At 31.4% G+C, this 17,468-nt stretch overlaps 1 protein-coding gene across 1 annotated transcript; it reads left to right on the top strand.

Moving 5' to 3' along the window:
- Positions 1-1,364: 1,364 nt before the first annotated feature.
- On the top strand, positions 1,365-17,255 carry LOC148300161 (uncharacterized). Its single transcript, XM_088275169.1, has 5 exons — positions 1,365-1,440; positions 8,859-9,560; positions 12,867-13,002; positions 15,491-15,661; positions 16,808-17,255. Exons 1-5 carry the CDS (start codon positions 1,426-1,428, stop codon positions 16,975-16,977), a joined length of 1,194 nt encoding a protein of 397 aa, XP_088131295.1. The 5' UTR covers positions 1,365-1,425; the 3' UTR covers positions 16,978-17,255.
- The last annotated feature ends 213 nt before the right edge of the window (positions 17,256-17,468 follow it).

Raw genomic sequence — 17,468 nt, 5'->3', positions numbered from 1 at the left:
AAGTGAAGTAATTTCGTAATAATTGTGAGATACTTTCGTCGTTATAATTGTGTTGCCTATGTTATTAACTTTATTATGTTATTGTAATTTTAATGAAAATGTGTAATTTAAAAAGGCAGGTGTCTGACTAATGGTAAGAAATCGGGTGGGAGGTTATTGTAGGTTAGTTGATATCAACTTTCTTGTGGAGAAGATGGCTTTGAATCGTGAATAGAAATAATTCGAAAATTAATAATCGTTGATGTGAAAACGTCGTAACGTGAGTGTGCAGAAACCCTTACAAATCATTCCCATTTTTTTCGACACTAAGTTTTATTAACAGAACAACTGCAAAGACTCATTTGTTTTATAAAATTCTACTTGAAATGCTTCCCATATCTTATATGTAATTATCATTTAAATAAACTATATAAAATTCATAATTTCTATATTGAAAGTATTGTTAACTTTGTTAAGGTAAGGAAGAGTTCTTTACGGTGGTATGGACATGTGGAGCGAATAGATAACGAGAGAATGAGTAAGAAAATATATGTAGCGAATGTGAGAGGGAAAACAGAACGAGAACGACAGAAAAAGACTTGGCACGATCAGATCAATCAGAACCTAAAATCTGGCGGCATCAAAAGTCTGCGTAATCGGACAAATGTATGGATGTGAAGGAGGCGAGGAGTGTATGTCAGGACAGAAAATTGTGGCGTTCCATCCTCTCTGCCTACCCCTGCGGGGAAACGGCGTGATGGTAGTAGTAGTAGTAGTAGTAGTAGTAGTAGCTTACTTTGTGGTAAAAAAACTTTTCAAATAAACCTGCAAAAACTCATTTGTTTTATAAAATTCTACTTCAAATCCATATCTTATGAGTATTTATTATTCAAATAAACTTTATAAAATTCATATTTTGTACATCAAAAGCATTGTTAACTTTGTGGTATGGTAATATAACACTCTCCTTATCATTCATCGTTCACTTTGTGTAATACCACTTTAATAAGCACTGATTCGTGACTACCGGTATCGGAATAATCATTCCACCATCTGGTCGTTAAAATGAAATTATTACGTTCTTTAATTTTTTTGAATGAGAGAAAGAAGACTCTCTTTTCTCTCTTTACAATTATTTCTCGTTAAAATTATGTATGAGGAGATGCATGAATGTGGAAAAGGCAATGATTATTTGCAAAAACAGATTGTAGAGGCCTTCTTTTCTCTCTGCCTACCTTTACGAGTATTTTATTAATTTTTAATTATTTTATTTATATATTATTTTCTCGTTTCATTTCATACATGAAAAAAAACCTTTTTTTTCGGTAACCCTTTATTATACATAAAAGCAAAGATAACAATATTAATATGATCATCTACTTTTTTACAGAGGAAAACCTGCATAAACTTCCGGTAACAGCATAAAGGTTATTTTTCTTCGAAACGATGGCGTTACTAAAGGTATGTGTAAAAATCAATTAAATTCTATACGTTTTCACAAATAACGTTAATATTTAACCTTTTAATGAAAACTACATACAAAAAACACATGGCTGGCGTACAATGGAGTCCTGGTTTCGCTAATGTATGGAAGTGAAGCATGGAGTTGGTAAAAGAAAGATGAAAGTAGGCTGAATGCAGTCGGAATGCCATCTCTCAGTGCGGTAAAAGAATGCAAGGCTGAGATAACAAGCGAGTGTTTTGATGAATTGCATGAAATTATAATAACTTTAAACATAAAGAGTAAATCCACTCACGAGTAGGCGTAGGCTATGAAACTTAAAAAGTTGAAGCCTGAGTAGGGTCATGATAAGCTGTGTTGCATAAGCCGTAGCTAGATTTCAGAGTCACTTGGACGTTAGGTAATTAAAAAAAAAACTGAGATAAGCATTATCGATAAAATTAAGAAAAGTATGTTGAGATGGTTTGGGCATAATAATTGAAAGAGTGGAGAAAGAACCGTAAAACTGGACAAAAAGGCAGAGGAAGACCGAGAAAAACTTGACACGATTAAGTAAATGGAATATTTGGGAGTGGTCAGGCCGTTAATATAATTAATTTGTGTCGCAAATTCTAAATCGGAACTAATTAACTCGAAAGTGTCGGGTTGTGGTCCCGTGGTTAGTGTCGCGGACTCTTAAGTCAGAGTTTCTCGGTTCGATCCCACTCTACCACATTTTGAAACCTATTTTTAATAATGAGCCGCTTAGGCTCACAGAAATAGCATGATATTGAAATAATTGTGTAAATAATAAAAACACAAATATTTCTCTTTTATTAAAAAATAAGAGCTTCCATAAACGAGAAGTATATTTATGTATTAATTTTAAATCAAACACAGACATTCGTTTGATAATGCCCTAATAAGGTGAAACAATTGTCATACTACAATTTTTTGAAGTGTTTTTGATAATAAAATACAACTTGGTAGACTCAAAAAAAAATTTATGGAGTTCTACAAATTAAACGCCAAATCAATAAATAGAGCAGTATATTACTCAAATAAAAAGTATAAAGATAAAGAAAAAATATGTAATTCTGGGCATATACAGAGCTTATGACCTGTCATAAGCTGGTTAAGTGATCACTTCTCACACGTGTAACATTCACCCATAATACAACCACACTTTTAATTTTTTTGGAACTCATACTCATATACTATATGTTCATAAACAATAATAATACAATCAAATTATAAGCTGCATAAAAACTGAAAATCACGTTTTCAGACGTCTTCCAGTATGTAAAATTCATTCATTCAAACCCTTCTCCGCACCCCAATGGTGCATAAGGCACTGCATCATATAAACGCAATGTTATCTTGATCGTAAACACATGAAGGAAAGGTGATCAGCCCTCCGCTTAAAATAATTCGAAATAAATGTTGAAGAGGCAAAGATTTTTCGCAAATTCAATTCTCTGCCTGCCCCTGAGGGGAAGCGTCATGAAGGTTACTTAGTTATTCAGTTAGCAAGTTAAAATTGGTATATTTCATTTCACTAATGAATACGTATATAAAAAAAATAATTCGACCAATTATCTCGATAAAGAAACGCGTTATATGAAATTGGATTAAAAGAACAATGCGGTGTATTACTTCTCTCAAGTACAGAGTTGCCACATACCGCTCTACGTACGCAGAGTTGATGAAATTTTCTTTAAAAATATCCCACACATCTATTATTATTTCAAAATATTTTTTCAAACCTATATTAGGCCATTGAAGCCATAAATAATTTCTATGTTTCTTATTTTTTTGACATCTCAACGCAGATGAAGAAGAATATGAGAGTCTGGGTATTTACAGGGTTTTTGATCTGTCATGTTCTGTCACTTTTTGCACTACACAACTCAAAAAGGAACTCCCACATGTACAGAATAAAATAACAACTGCGAAGTTTTTTCCATATGAATATTTGTGTAAAAAACTACATACTTAGTTGTTATTTTGATTCTATAAATTATTTCATTAATTGATTCGGCAGTCACTTTGTGGTAAAATCTATCCATTTTTAATTAATGTTTTACTTAGTAAATACCACTATTCCGTATAATAGTGGTATTTACTAAGTAAAACATTTTTTTTAATTACGGCATTGAAATAAATTATATATTTTTATTTTTTATGTATCATTAATCGTTTTTAAATATTTTTTCATAGATTATTATTTGGCTACCGTTCTGTAGGTCTCGGGTTCAATTAATAAAAAAATCTGTACAATTGTTACATTCTATTATTAACTTACATTATACCTTTGTTAATTTCATTTTGCGTAAACGAAGACAAAACATGGCATTTTAGTTACATATTTTGAAGATTTATAGACTTCCTGTAATTAAAAAATCATTTTGATTGTAATTATTTTACAAGGCTTTGTGTTGTAGCATTTTTTTTAAACTTTCAATCTTATTTTTCACATTAAATTAACTAAAATAATGTACTGGATTGTAAAATTACAAATAATTGCAAACATGACAGAATGAAATTTATATATGTATATATGTAAATATATATATATGTATATATATATATATATATATATATATATATATATATATATATATATATATATATATATATATATATATATATATATATATATATATATATATATATATATATATATATATATATATATATATATATATATATATATATATATATATATATATATATATATAATATTTGTTGTTTTTTATATAAAATGTATTGTAACGAAGAAATATCACTACAATACAATCCTACAAAATATACAACAATAGTTAAACAATAACGCCTTAGTCAATAAACCCAGATTTATGAACAAGGATTCTGACACACCTAAAATATTACGAGATATATCTTCTTTTTTAATTCACGCACAATTTTCCACATATTATTCTAAGGAATCTCAATTGGTTCATTCATGAAAATTATCAATCGCATCAATGAAAAATAGCAAGGCCAGTTAGGAAAAAGTACAAGTATCCCACCGGAGTATTAATATAACGTGCAAAACGTCCAAAAGCACGGAAGACCAGATCAATCATTCCCACATACACGCATTGTTGGACTTCAAACAATGGCCCGATGGTAGACTAGAATCACAGTGAACAAAACGTACCCGGGTTCGACGTCGAAAAATACAGAGCCATAATTAAAACTAAGACAGATTTAGCAGCCAGAGACCGTGGGAAGCCGAGATAAACAATGGTGCAAGATGTTATTCAGCGCTTTGTTTAGACAGAATTTGCTAATATTCAAATTGGGAGAAAAAGCGGTCGAAAGGAAATTTGCGAGGAGAATTCTTATAACACTCTCCTTATCATTCATTAATATGCTTGATACTTCACAAATTTTTCGACTGATGGCGTAACAATCGACCATAATTCATGTAAGATTTTTTTTCTTCCGGCTCAAAAGAATGATTTTGATGATCTTGATCAATCTTAAATTTACGTTTTTCTTGGTGAATAACACAATTTCTTAAAATCTATTGTGACACGTGTTTCGATGCATTCCGCATCATTTTTAAGCACCGTATAATGGATAGATATTACCATAAAGTGACTGCCGAATGAAGTTATGAAATAAGGCTAGGTTTTATAATTATCCATCATTTTTTATCTTTAAAAAATGTTATATTTCTGGTTTAAAGGAAGAAAAACACAAGACACTTATCGCTCACTCCTTTCAAAAACGTCAAATATCAAAAAAGTTGATTTGTCAGGAGATCGTTTTTAAAGTTTAAAAATAAAATAAAATGTATTGAAAATAAATATCAAGCCACTTATTATATTTTTTATTGTGCAACAGATCTTTTTAGGTAAAACCTGAATGTTTTTTTTTCCGTTTGAAAAATATTTAGCATTTTTAAAACAATAATTAAACAATACCTTTTCTTAAAAATGCAAAAACAACACTTTCTGCCCTGTAACGGGTAAATATTAAGTTTAAAATATGCCGCTTTTGCTTGAATATAGTAAATTTTCTGGGCATTCCGAAAACATGCACAACTGAAAATTGTCAATTTTTTAAATATGGCATTGTTGAAAAGAGTGAGCTTTATTTCACCCTACGGATGACATGCATTTTCTTCTATGTCCAAAAGGATTAGTTTAATACTTCACCATTTGCTCAACTGATAACGTAACAATCAGCCATAATTCATGAATTTAAAAAAAAAAAACTTACCGGTTTGCGGCATAAATACAAGTTTCAAGAATAATTGCACTATGGATGTTCAATTAGTGTAGTTGGGTAGACGCTCGACTGCGAAACTGGTATACTGAGTATAGAAATATTTACTATCAATTCGTCTGGGTGTTTGTCATGTGTTTTACACAATCATCTTCCCTATCCTTACTATCCTGTCTGCAGAGAAGCGTCTAAAAGTAAGAGGCTTTGCGGGTTATTCCTTTGAAAACAAAAAACAAACAAAAATTGGGCAGAACGGTGAATTTTTCTCAAGTGTATAGAGAGATAACTTAAACCAGCCAAATTCTATATCTTGGCCACCTTGGGATAATCAGACTTTCATATACATACATGTTTCATATGAAGTAAGACACTTTTTACAAAAATCGACTTATTTGAGATCACACGAAGAAAACCTATTAATAACAATGATTAATGACAGCAAACTTTGTACATATTACACATGTATTACAAAAACAAGACAATTACACATGTTTCGAACATCATTTATTATTTTCCAATATATGAGCGATTTCCTCTTCGTGATAAAAGAAAAAAAAACATTGCTAAATCAAGTTAGAGGTCACATTTTCATTGTGCTACAGTTTTAAGTGGATCGAGTGACGTTGTTTGAAAATCCGACCAAGGTCAGGTTTTTCAAACGAAGCCCATTTGAAAAGGTGACAGTGAAGGATGATATATGGTCTGATCGTGTGAATAAACGCAGTCGAGTGGATAACTGGCCGGCTTTTGTAGGTGATCCCAATCGTATGCGAAAACAAAAGGAAATCATTTCGGATACGTTACATTATTTTCTAAATAAAATCTCTGGTCAAAGTATAAGGTTTGTGGAAAAATGAGAGTCATGTTTTCAGGCGTCTTGCAGTGTGTAAAATAATTCGGGAAGGATCTTGAAAACATTTTATAAAGGTCTCTGCTGAATAAAAAAGGTTAATCAACGCAACCATAGATGGTGCCCAGAACTCAACTGTAAATGACGGTTTACGAACTTATGTATATATATATATATATATTTATATATATACATATATTTTTATATATATATATATATATATATACATATATATATATATATATATATATATATATATATATATATATATATATATATATATATATATATATATATATATATATATATATATATATATATATATATATATATATATATATATATATATATATATATATATATATATATATATATATATATATATATATATATATATATATATATATATATATATATATATATATATATATATATATATATATATATATATATATATATATATATATATATATATATATATATATATATATATATATATATATATATATATATATATATATATATATATATATATATATATATATATATATATATATATATATATATATATATAAATATATGTATATATATTTTTTCCGCCTCCGTTGTATAATGGTCAGACCAGTCTGAAGGTGTCGGTAAAGACGAAACCCGGTAACTGGTCGAATAAAATATACGTAGGAAAATCCATATTCTTAAGAAAAAATATCAAGTTAAAATATAAAGTTATTATTTATTAAATTGTAAATGAGAACCTGTTTTTTACCACTTGATTTTTTTTTATTTTAACGACTAATTTCGGAAGTTACAGATGCTTTAATCGATGGGTCTTAGTATAGACTATTTTATTATAATTTATTTACCATATAAAACGCAGAAACGCAGCACACCAAGAAGTGTCAGTATAAAACTAAACAAAAATATGTATTAATAATTTCTAAAGAGGTCAGACCTCACGACTTGGCTATGATACTCTATTTAAAGCCTGTCATCAATCACATCTCGTTGAGAGAACTATCATTTTGTAATTTACCGTAATTAGAGCTTTAGTTTAGTAAACATTCGCTAAAGTTGAGAAATTTGGAGCATTAGTTGGACGATTTAGCGAGTTTTTTTTTAAATATATATTTTATAGGTATTCAAACTCTTTGTGAAACGTCTATTGTTCCTCTTTCTACTGAAGAAGAAAGCAGTTTTCGGGATCCCAGGGCTTACGAATTCATCATCCGCACCCCAATGGTGCATAGGGCACTGCATTATATTATCCCAGTGTTATCTTGGTCGTTAACACACGAAAGAAAGGTGGTCAGCCCTCCGCTTCAGGGACCAGTCCAAGGTGATACTGAATAAATATTAGAGTGAAAAAATCAATTGTATTTATTTGGACCCCCCTGGGAATCGAACCCGGGACCTCTAGAATGGTAGCCGAGCGTGATGACCATTACACTACGAAGGCGGACAAATGGCGGATCATTTAAACGCTTGTGTAACGTTTACCAATCTGTTAATCTGTTATCATCTGCTCTTTATTTTTGGAACTTATATATATTATTTTTTGAAGAATAATATGAAATTTTGGGGATTTGTGGGGCTTACGACCGTCATAGGCTGGTTTAAGTGATCAATTTACACACGTGTAACATTCACAAATTCTACCCATGATTGACAACTACACTACTCAAATTCTTGGAACTTCCACATATGTATATCATTAATGGCTGATTTGAGAAAGCTTGCATTTATCAGAGACCCTTTTATTTAGATGTAAGTAAGATCCTAACCGGATTATTTAACATACTGGGAGACGCCTTAAACTTAAGTTATATTTATATTATTCAATTTTATATCGTAGTCTTACAGGAGAAAGTGGCCAACTAACAAAACGTAAAATGTTCAGGAGGGCAATTTAAGTCTCTTTTACTTGGCAAGAAAATAAACATCAATGTAGTTAGTAATTTTTAACAAATCAATTTATTATACTTCTGAGTTTAAAATCACTTTCGGATTTTTTCAGGTCAATATTAAGCTAGTAAGATAACAACTAGTCAATAATCAAGTTTTTGTAAAAAATGCACTAAGTCACTTTCTCCTGTATGACTTCGATATATATGATACTAGTATACGTGCCTTATCTGTTTTTAGTACAGAATTTTCGTTACAATGTCAAGTTTATAACGGGAACTGTGAATACATGCGGTGATGTTTAAATTGTATTTTCATTAAGGATAAAACATATTCTCCAAAAATATATTCCATGTCTTGACTTATTAATTCTGTCCGTTTGTGAATTAACTGAACGTTTATGTATAAAAAAATCTTTTTCTCTTTTTAATTGTTTTTTTTCCTCAGGTATTGTCAGTTCTTCTACTATCGACTTCCATAATAGCTGAACCTCCAGTAAGAAACAGTTTCTCTGGCTACAACTACGCTCCACCACCACCAAGCTACAGTCCGCCCAGCACAAGCTATGGAACTCCCAGCTCAAGCTACAACGCCCCCACATCCAGCTTCTCGTCGCCTAGCTCAAACTACGGAGCTCCCAGCGCGCACTACAACGCTCCTAGCTCGGGCTACTCGGCACCCAGCTCAAGCTACGGCGCTCCCAGTTCAAGCTACATAGCTCCCAGCTCAAGCTACAGCACCCCTAGCTCCAGCTATGGAGCTCCCAGCCAAAGCTATAAACCTGTATCTTCCAGTTACAAAATGCCAAGTAATAGCTACATCGCTCCCAGTTCAAACTATGCTGCACCTACCAGTAGCTATATCGCTCCCAGCTCCAGCTATAACGCTCCCAGCTCAAGCTACCGCGCTCCCAGTTCAAGCTTCGCCTCCCAAAGCGCTGGCGGAAGTCAGGGATACAACTACAACAAGCCGTCTTCTAACTACAACGCACCCAGCGCTAGCTATAACGCACCCAGCGCTAGCTATAACGCACCCAGCTCTAGCTACAACGCACCCAGCTCTAGCTATGCTAGTCCTAGCTCAAATTACGGCGCTCCTAGCTCCGGACACGGAAGCTACGATAACCATGGACAAGATGAAAATAATGAGGTATGTAATTCAAAAGTAATGCGCTAATTATCCCATGGTTCATGACCTTTTGCTGTAATCGTATTTCTATGGGAAAGCTTTCAAAGTAGCCGATCTTATGGGGCAAGGCTAGATCGTTTTTTCATTGGTATAATTATTGAAATAATATACAATTCGAAGGAAGTATAATAATTACTATAATAACTATCCAATAACTAGATTATAATGAAAAAAAAAATAGAAATTTAATCATTGAATTGCCATTTAAAAATATTTCGAAATAGGTCGAATTAGGTTATTTAATAACAAATTATACATAACTTGGCAACATTTTAAAAAATTATGCTTTTATAAATTTGCCCGATTTCGCGTTACATTGTATAAAGTGATTATTTCAACCATTCTATGACAAGTCGTAAGCTCTAAAAATACGTAGACTTATACCATTTTTACAACATTTTAAGTGTGTCCAAATAATTGTTCACAAATCTGGATTATCTCCAATTATATGAATTATTTTTCACATAATTTTTTGACATCTCAACATAAATGAAGAAGAATATAGAAGTCTAGACAGCCACACTACTCAAATTCTTGAAATTGGATCGTATATATAGAACTTCCAAGAATTTGAGTAGTGTGGTGGTCAATCGAATGTTACATGTGTGTAAAGTGATCATTTTAACCAGCCTATGACGGTCGTAAGCCCCGTAAATGCCCATACTTCCATATTCCTCTTCATATATGTTAAGATGTGAAAAAAATATCAGTTAAGTATTGGACAAAGAAACCACTTAATCTCGTTGGTGAAATCGACGCCAGTGTTGTAACTTTGGGTGATCATTAACCTCAGGCGACTTCACGTCTTCATCGTTATATTAAGTATTCTTTTGTCTTTATTTGTATTACAAAATTAGACGTCTTAATATTAAAAGTTGTTAATTAACAAAGTTCTAAATAAACCCACTTAAGCAGCGGGCACTAGCAATTAATATGCAAGGTTTTTGCCTTAATTAGGGCAAATAAATCTTAGTGATACAACAGTGAGGTAGAAATCATGGATGATTCATTGATCCAAGAACAAAGTTCCATTTCTCAAATGTTTTTCCCAGATACTTTGTGGCACATTTTATAAACTTTATAAAATAAAACAACTTTGTTTTTCCGTTTTTTTATTATGAGTACACTTTAACCTACCGGTTTCGATAAGAACCTTGCCATCATCAGAGTTTATTTAATCCTAAAACATTAAAATACTCATTATTAATTACATTCCCTTACCAAAAATATCCACACAATCCGTTTATTCAAAGTTCTATTTATTTATATGTATATTTAAATATATATTGTCTGCCTCCGTAGTGTAATGGTCAGCACGCTCGGCTACCATTCTGGAGGTCCCGGGTTTGATTCCCAGGGGGATCAAATAGTAATTTCTTCACTCTAATATTTATTCAATATTACCCTGGACTGGTACCTGAAACGGGGGGCTGATCACCTTTCCTTCATGTGTGAATGATCAAGATAACACTGTGTTTATATGATGCAGTGCCCTATGCACCATCGGGTGCAGATAAAGGTTAGAAGAAGAAATGAAAGCAGTAAGGCTAGGAATCGGATAATCGGCGTGTGATAATATGAGAAGTGGCGAATAATGTTTGCAAAGACAGAGTAGTGTGACTTTTTATCCTCTCTGCCTACCCCTGCGGTTACTTATTAATCTTATTGACTTAAATTTTCTCATAACACCGTTTTTGTTATGAAAAAATAAGTTTTTCTTTGAAATGATTTTGAAAAGGAAAGAATTATTGAAAGGTGAGGAATTAAAGAAATAAAATAAAAATACATTTTCCATACAATAAAAAAAACCGGACGTGTGGTGGCGACAGTGTATCCGCGTAGCTGGACGCGTAATGAATTATATCATGGCGAGTTTGACCTTAAGGTAAATAAGTGAAGGACTACATACTTAGGTAATAGGTCCTTAATTTTATTAGTAAAGTAGTTATCTCAAATCGGTGAAAACGTCCACAAAAGAAGCTAGCATTCCATATTAGGAGCGATGTTTACATTACTCGTATAACATTCATAGTCCATAATGGGACCCACGAGTTATATTACATATATTATACATACATGAGATGCCCGAAGCAGACATTTCCCAAATTACATTTTTGACCTCTGCACAAATTCAGAGAACTCACCATTAATTTATATTCAAGCAACGTCTCTGTATAGACTTGTTTAAAAATAGTAGTCTTTAGCTGACTTTGATCCTTCTAGAGATAAAACTGACTATGTACAGGACTATGAACTCAGTTTTATGGAGGTTTTATGGTGTCCTTTGGTTTAATGACGTTTTTGACCTTAGATACAGAAATTATGGTAAAAATAAATTACTGAGTCACCATAACGCCTAGGTAGGCAGAGAGAATAGAACGCTATAGATATATGTCTTTGCAAACAGTCTTAGCTTTTCCACGTTCATGCATCTCCTCATACATGCCCGCCGATTATTACGACACCTGACATGATACCTTTCAAGTATCGGATCATGCCAAGTTTTCCTTGGTCTTCCTCTGCTTCAATTTTTTTTTATTTTTCATCATATACATAATTACAACTTTAATTTTACAATTACAAATAATAAAAAAATCACAATTTACTTTTCGTATAATTTTATAAACAAATATTGTAAAATATGATTTCGGCACAGGAAAAGCTGGGTGTGACACATTACTTTAAAAAAAATAAAATTATTTATATATTGAAAAATATATAAATAAATAGAAGCAGAGGGAAACTGCCGAAAACTTGGCATGATCAAGCTAGACAAAAACCTGAAAATGGTCAGGAGTCATAATATTCGGCGGGTATGTATGAGGAGGTGCACGAATGTGGAAAAGGTAAAAAATGTTTGAAAAGTCCGATTGTGTGTCATTCTATTCTCTCTGCCTACCTCTGCGGGAAAGCGCAACATGATTATATAGAAAATGGTTTTATAGAGAAGACAATAAAGAAGCTAATTACCAATTCACACTGGGGAACTTCTAGAAAATTTGGTGATGGACCTACAGCCTCGTATTATTTAGATTGGCAGTGACAGGTATATTGAAAGCTTTTAAATGTAAATTCATAGCAAAATCGGGATACAATTTTATGTTGTTTCACATTTTCAATAAATTTCGCAACTTAGTTCAAAAAAAAAATTGCTTAGCAAGAGCAGATCCGTCAGGAAGCCTAGATGCTTCTGTATCAGATCTGGGCATGCGGTGGGACAGCTTATAATATAATTACTAATTCAAAATGAATTTGGTTAATTTACAGCCCAAGTCCTACGAATTCGGATACGCAGTGAAGGATCCTTACACCGGAAATGACTATGGCCGCAAGGAAATGTCCGACGGAAACACCGTCAAGGGAGAATACAGAGTGCAACTTCCGGACGGAAGGACACAAATTGGTAAGGACTCTTCTTCATTATCTTCTTCTTCTTCGTCTTCTTCTTTTTCTATTTCGGCTTCTTCTTCGTCTTCATCTTCTTATCATCTTCTTCTCTTTCTTATTCTTCATCATCATCTTCTTCTTCTTCTTCTTCTTCCTCTTCATCTTCTTCCTCTTCTTCTTCTTTTTCTTATTCTTCTTCATATTCTTCTTCTTCTTCTTCTTCTTCTTCTGCTTCTTCTTCTTCTTATTTTTCTTCTTAATCTATTTCTTCTTCATGAGCCCTCTGGCCTCCACTGCTGGATATTGGCCTCCTCCGTATCCTTCCATTTATATACCTACCCTAATCCCCAATCAATGGTGCATAAAGCACTGCCCCAAATCGATGATATGCCAACTTGATCAATCATCAATCTCATGAACGCGAGGTGATCTATCCTGTGCAAATGTGGTGCCAGGACTCCATTATGTACTGGCAGTTTAGCCTTTGCTGTTAGGCTTTATTTTCTGATTTAAGTGCGCCATTCACTCTGTTATCGTAAAAATATAAAATAAATATATAACTGTTTACATTTTGACATGTACACATATATAAGGGAGAAAATGGACGTCTGGGTATTTACAGAGCTTATGACCGGTTATACGCTAGTTAAGTGATTACTTCACACACGTTCACCATTCTACCCTTGAATGAACAACCAAAATACTAAATATTTTGGAACTCCTAAAATATAGATAAATCTAATCGTGTGAGTTTACTGGAGCCATCTATGGTTGATTTGAAAGAGATATCTTTAGCAGACCCTTTTATTGTGATGTATGGCTATGATCCTTATGTATGTAAGATCCTAACCGGATTATTCAACACACTGGGAGACGCCTAAAACATGATTTTGGACACATGAGAAACGCCAGAAAATATCATTTTCATTTTTATTAAAGCTAATAAATTGACCAGATAATTTATTTACGACATTTTGAGTGTGTCCAAGACTTCTATATTCTTCTTCATCTTTGATGAGATGTCAAAAAATAATATGAAAATTACCCCTGTAATTGGAGATAATCCATATATTGTGAACAAGTATTTGGACACACTCAAAATGTGGGTGCGGACCCAGAAAAATGCAATTAGGTGCTTGCCATTTTAACACCATTCAAGCAAATACGTGCCCAAAATTTACAAAATTACGTGTCGTTATCGAATGTGCGATCTCCGTTTTTTTGTTAAGGAAATATGCTAGACTCATTCGCTCGTGAGAGCATCCTAAATTGTTTAAATTCCCAGAATGACATATATACAAGTCATGTATACTAATTTGAAGCAAAAAAACGATATATATATATATATATATATATATATATATATATATATATATATATATATATATATATATATATATATATATATATATATATATATATATATATATATATATATATATATATATATATATATATATATATATATATATATGTGTATATATATATATATATATATATATAATTATATATATATTTATATATATATATGTATATATATATATATATATATATATATATATATATATATATATATATATATATATATATATATATATATATATATACATATATATATATATATATATATATATATATATATATATATATAAATATATATATATATATATATATATATGTATATATATTTATGTGTGTGTGTGTGTGTATCAAAATAAAATGGACAAATCGCTCACTCGTCAACAATCGTCAATTTTCAGTTATGCATGTTTTTGGAATGTCCATAAAATGTACTATATCCCAGCAAAAGCGTTCACCCGCTACATGGCAGAAAGTGTTGTTTTTGCATTTTGAAGAAAAGGTATTGTTTTATTTATTTATTTTTATTTACTAAATATTTTTCAAATGGAGAAAATACATTCAGGTCTTACCTAAAAAGATCTGTTGCACAGTAAAAAATTCAATAAGTAGCTTGATGTATATTTTAATACATTTCATTATAATCTTAAACTTTAAAAACGATCCCTGAAAAATCAAGTTTTTTTTATATATGACGTTGTTGAAAGGAGTGAGCGAAATGAACTCTAGAGCAAACAGACATATCCTAGGATCTTAAAGAAAGAAGAAGAGGTAGAAGAGGAAGTAATAATATAATTACTTTTAAGAAACGTCTGATATATTACTTTATATCATTAGAATCCTAAATGTCCATCAAACCTCCTCCCTTAGTTTTTCCCTCTACCTCCTTCCCTAAACTCCCTTTTTCCTTTGCCTTCCTTATTATCATCAATTTGTTATTTATGTTTTTTTTCATTTTCAAGCACTTTCTACCCTCTGATTGCAAACAGAGATATAAGGGGTCAAACATTTTTACCAATATCACTAGTCTGTTTTTGTTGGCTGGAAGATATTGCTTTTTAGCAATAAGCCTGCAAATGTACTTTTTTCTATTGTGTAGATCAAGTTTAAATAAATAAATAAATAATGACGATTTATTTTTCAAGTCACCTATCATGCTGACTGGAAGACTGGATTCCACGCCGACGTAAAGTACGAGGGTGAAGCTAAATACCCCGAGACCTATCAGACATATGGGGGTGGAAAAAACCAAGGGGTTGGTAGTCCCAGCGCTTCGTATGGAGCTCCAGCTGCGTCCTCAGGAAATTACAATCAAGGTATCATTATTTGTACACTCTATTATAATTTTTTATCTCAACCATATATTCTTTGTTTGCCCAATAAATGACCAAATGTCAACATTTTTTAAAACACTGGCCCCGCTTATTCCCCTCCCTACAGATATCCATCTCATCCTGGCGAGCAGGAACCCAATTATCTACAAACTTTTAGAATTTTTTTATTTTAAATTGAACGGAATTAATTCAAAATTTTAAAATCATATTTTATAATTAAGTTATATTATATAATTTACTTGACATTGGCAACAGCAATATATTTTATATGCAACGCCATTATATATTAAACAAAAAATATACATGTTTTTTTATACATTCTAGCATAATTATTTGTATTCCTCTATCTTACTATTGATGTCAGTTACATCCAGGCGTTTAATGGGACAAAGATGAAAAATAGCGGAAACACGTTTCAAATTTTGATTTAAACAAATCATGGTATTTACTAAGTAAAATTTAAATTTAAAAATTCATATTAAATTTATGTTTCGATGTCGAAATGTAAAAATAACTCCTTAGCGGATAAACCCAAATTTGCAAAATAAAATTTGCACACACTCATAATGTTCTAGAATAAAACTTCAACTACCTATCTAGTTTTTTCCACGTTAATTTTATTTGACCAGCCACAAGGCAGGGGTTGAAAACCATGATTTTATATAATTCTTCTGAAGAAAATAATTTTAATTGAATGAGTTTAAGTATTGTACTATAATAATCATTATATGTAGATTATAGTAAAGGATTTAAGCATAATTTAATATAATTTACGTTAGAAATGGATTTTGTATATGAATTTAAATAATATATAATTGAAGTGTCGGGTTGTGGTCCCGTAGTTAGTGTCGCGGACTCTTAAGTCAGAGTTTCTTGGTTCGAACCTTCTCTATTTGATACCTTTTTCTAATAATAAGCCGCTTAGGGTCACAGAAATAGTATGAAATTGAAATATTTGTGTGAATAATAAAAACACAAATATGTTTTGATTTTTTTAAATAAATAAAAAAAATCTAAAAATCAGGAAACGTTGGTTGACGACCTCTTTTACTGTTCTTTCTTGACTATGTATAAATTTCAATAAAAACCCGATGTTTTAATAGTATCTTATCATATTTATATTTCCAGGGTCTTCGTATGCATCGCCATCTGCAGGTCAGTTCTCATCACCCGACTACAGCGGATCTCAGGGAGGCTTTTCTTCCGGCATTTCCGGTGGGAAATACGACTCATATTCCGCTTCCGGAAGCCAGTACAAAGCCCCTTCCTCAACATACGGAACCCCCGAATTCCACTAGATTTAAAAAATATATATTTAAAAGTACATAATGACGAATGATCGCGAGAGATTGAATGAATGATATGCTTGAAAATTTAATGGGAAACTCATTAAAAAGAGGGTTGATTTTTTCTTAAATAGAGAAAACGATATATCCATGTTTATTAATTTATAAATGTGGAATTTTATAACTGTAATAGTACAAGAATTTATTTTGTGTAACTCGATATGCTGTAACTATTCTGTATGACTTGATTGATGTAACTATTCTGTAAAATTCTCAAATAAAATAAAAAATACAATTTAATTCTTATAAATATATGTAACAAAACATTTATTTGAAATGAATTGATTTATCAACATATGTACTTTATAAGCGTCTTAAAACTATGTAGTTTCATTTGCATAATTTATAAAGTGATTATAACAATACCATGTTAGAACTTTGTATCCCTTTCTTCAAATTAAAACAAAATCATATATTATCTTGAATATAATATATAAATAAAA

This window comes from Brachycentrus maculatus, unplaced genomic scaffold (assembly GCF_059751285.1).
Source record: "Brachycentrus maculatus isolate JH-2025_06_01 unplaced genomic scaffold, ASM5975128v1 h1tg000809l, whole genome shotgun sequence".
NCBI lineage: Eukaryota > Metazoa > Arthropoda > Insecta > Trichoptera > Brachycentridae > Brachycentrus > Brachycentrus maculatus.
Note: the sequence above shows the minus strand (reverse complement) of the source record. Positions and strands in the feature narration are given on the sequence as shown.

Coding starts and splice junctions, on each gene's coding strand:
- LOC148300161 (XM_088275169.1), top strand. Junction 13,003..15,490: donor GGACGGAAGGACACAAATTG/GTAAGGACTCTT, acceptor TTATTTTTCAAG/TCACCTATCATGCTGACTGG. Junction 15,662..16,807: donor CTCAGGAAATTACAATCAAG/GTATCATTATTT, acceptor TTATATTTCCAG/GGTCTTCGTATGCATCGCCA.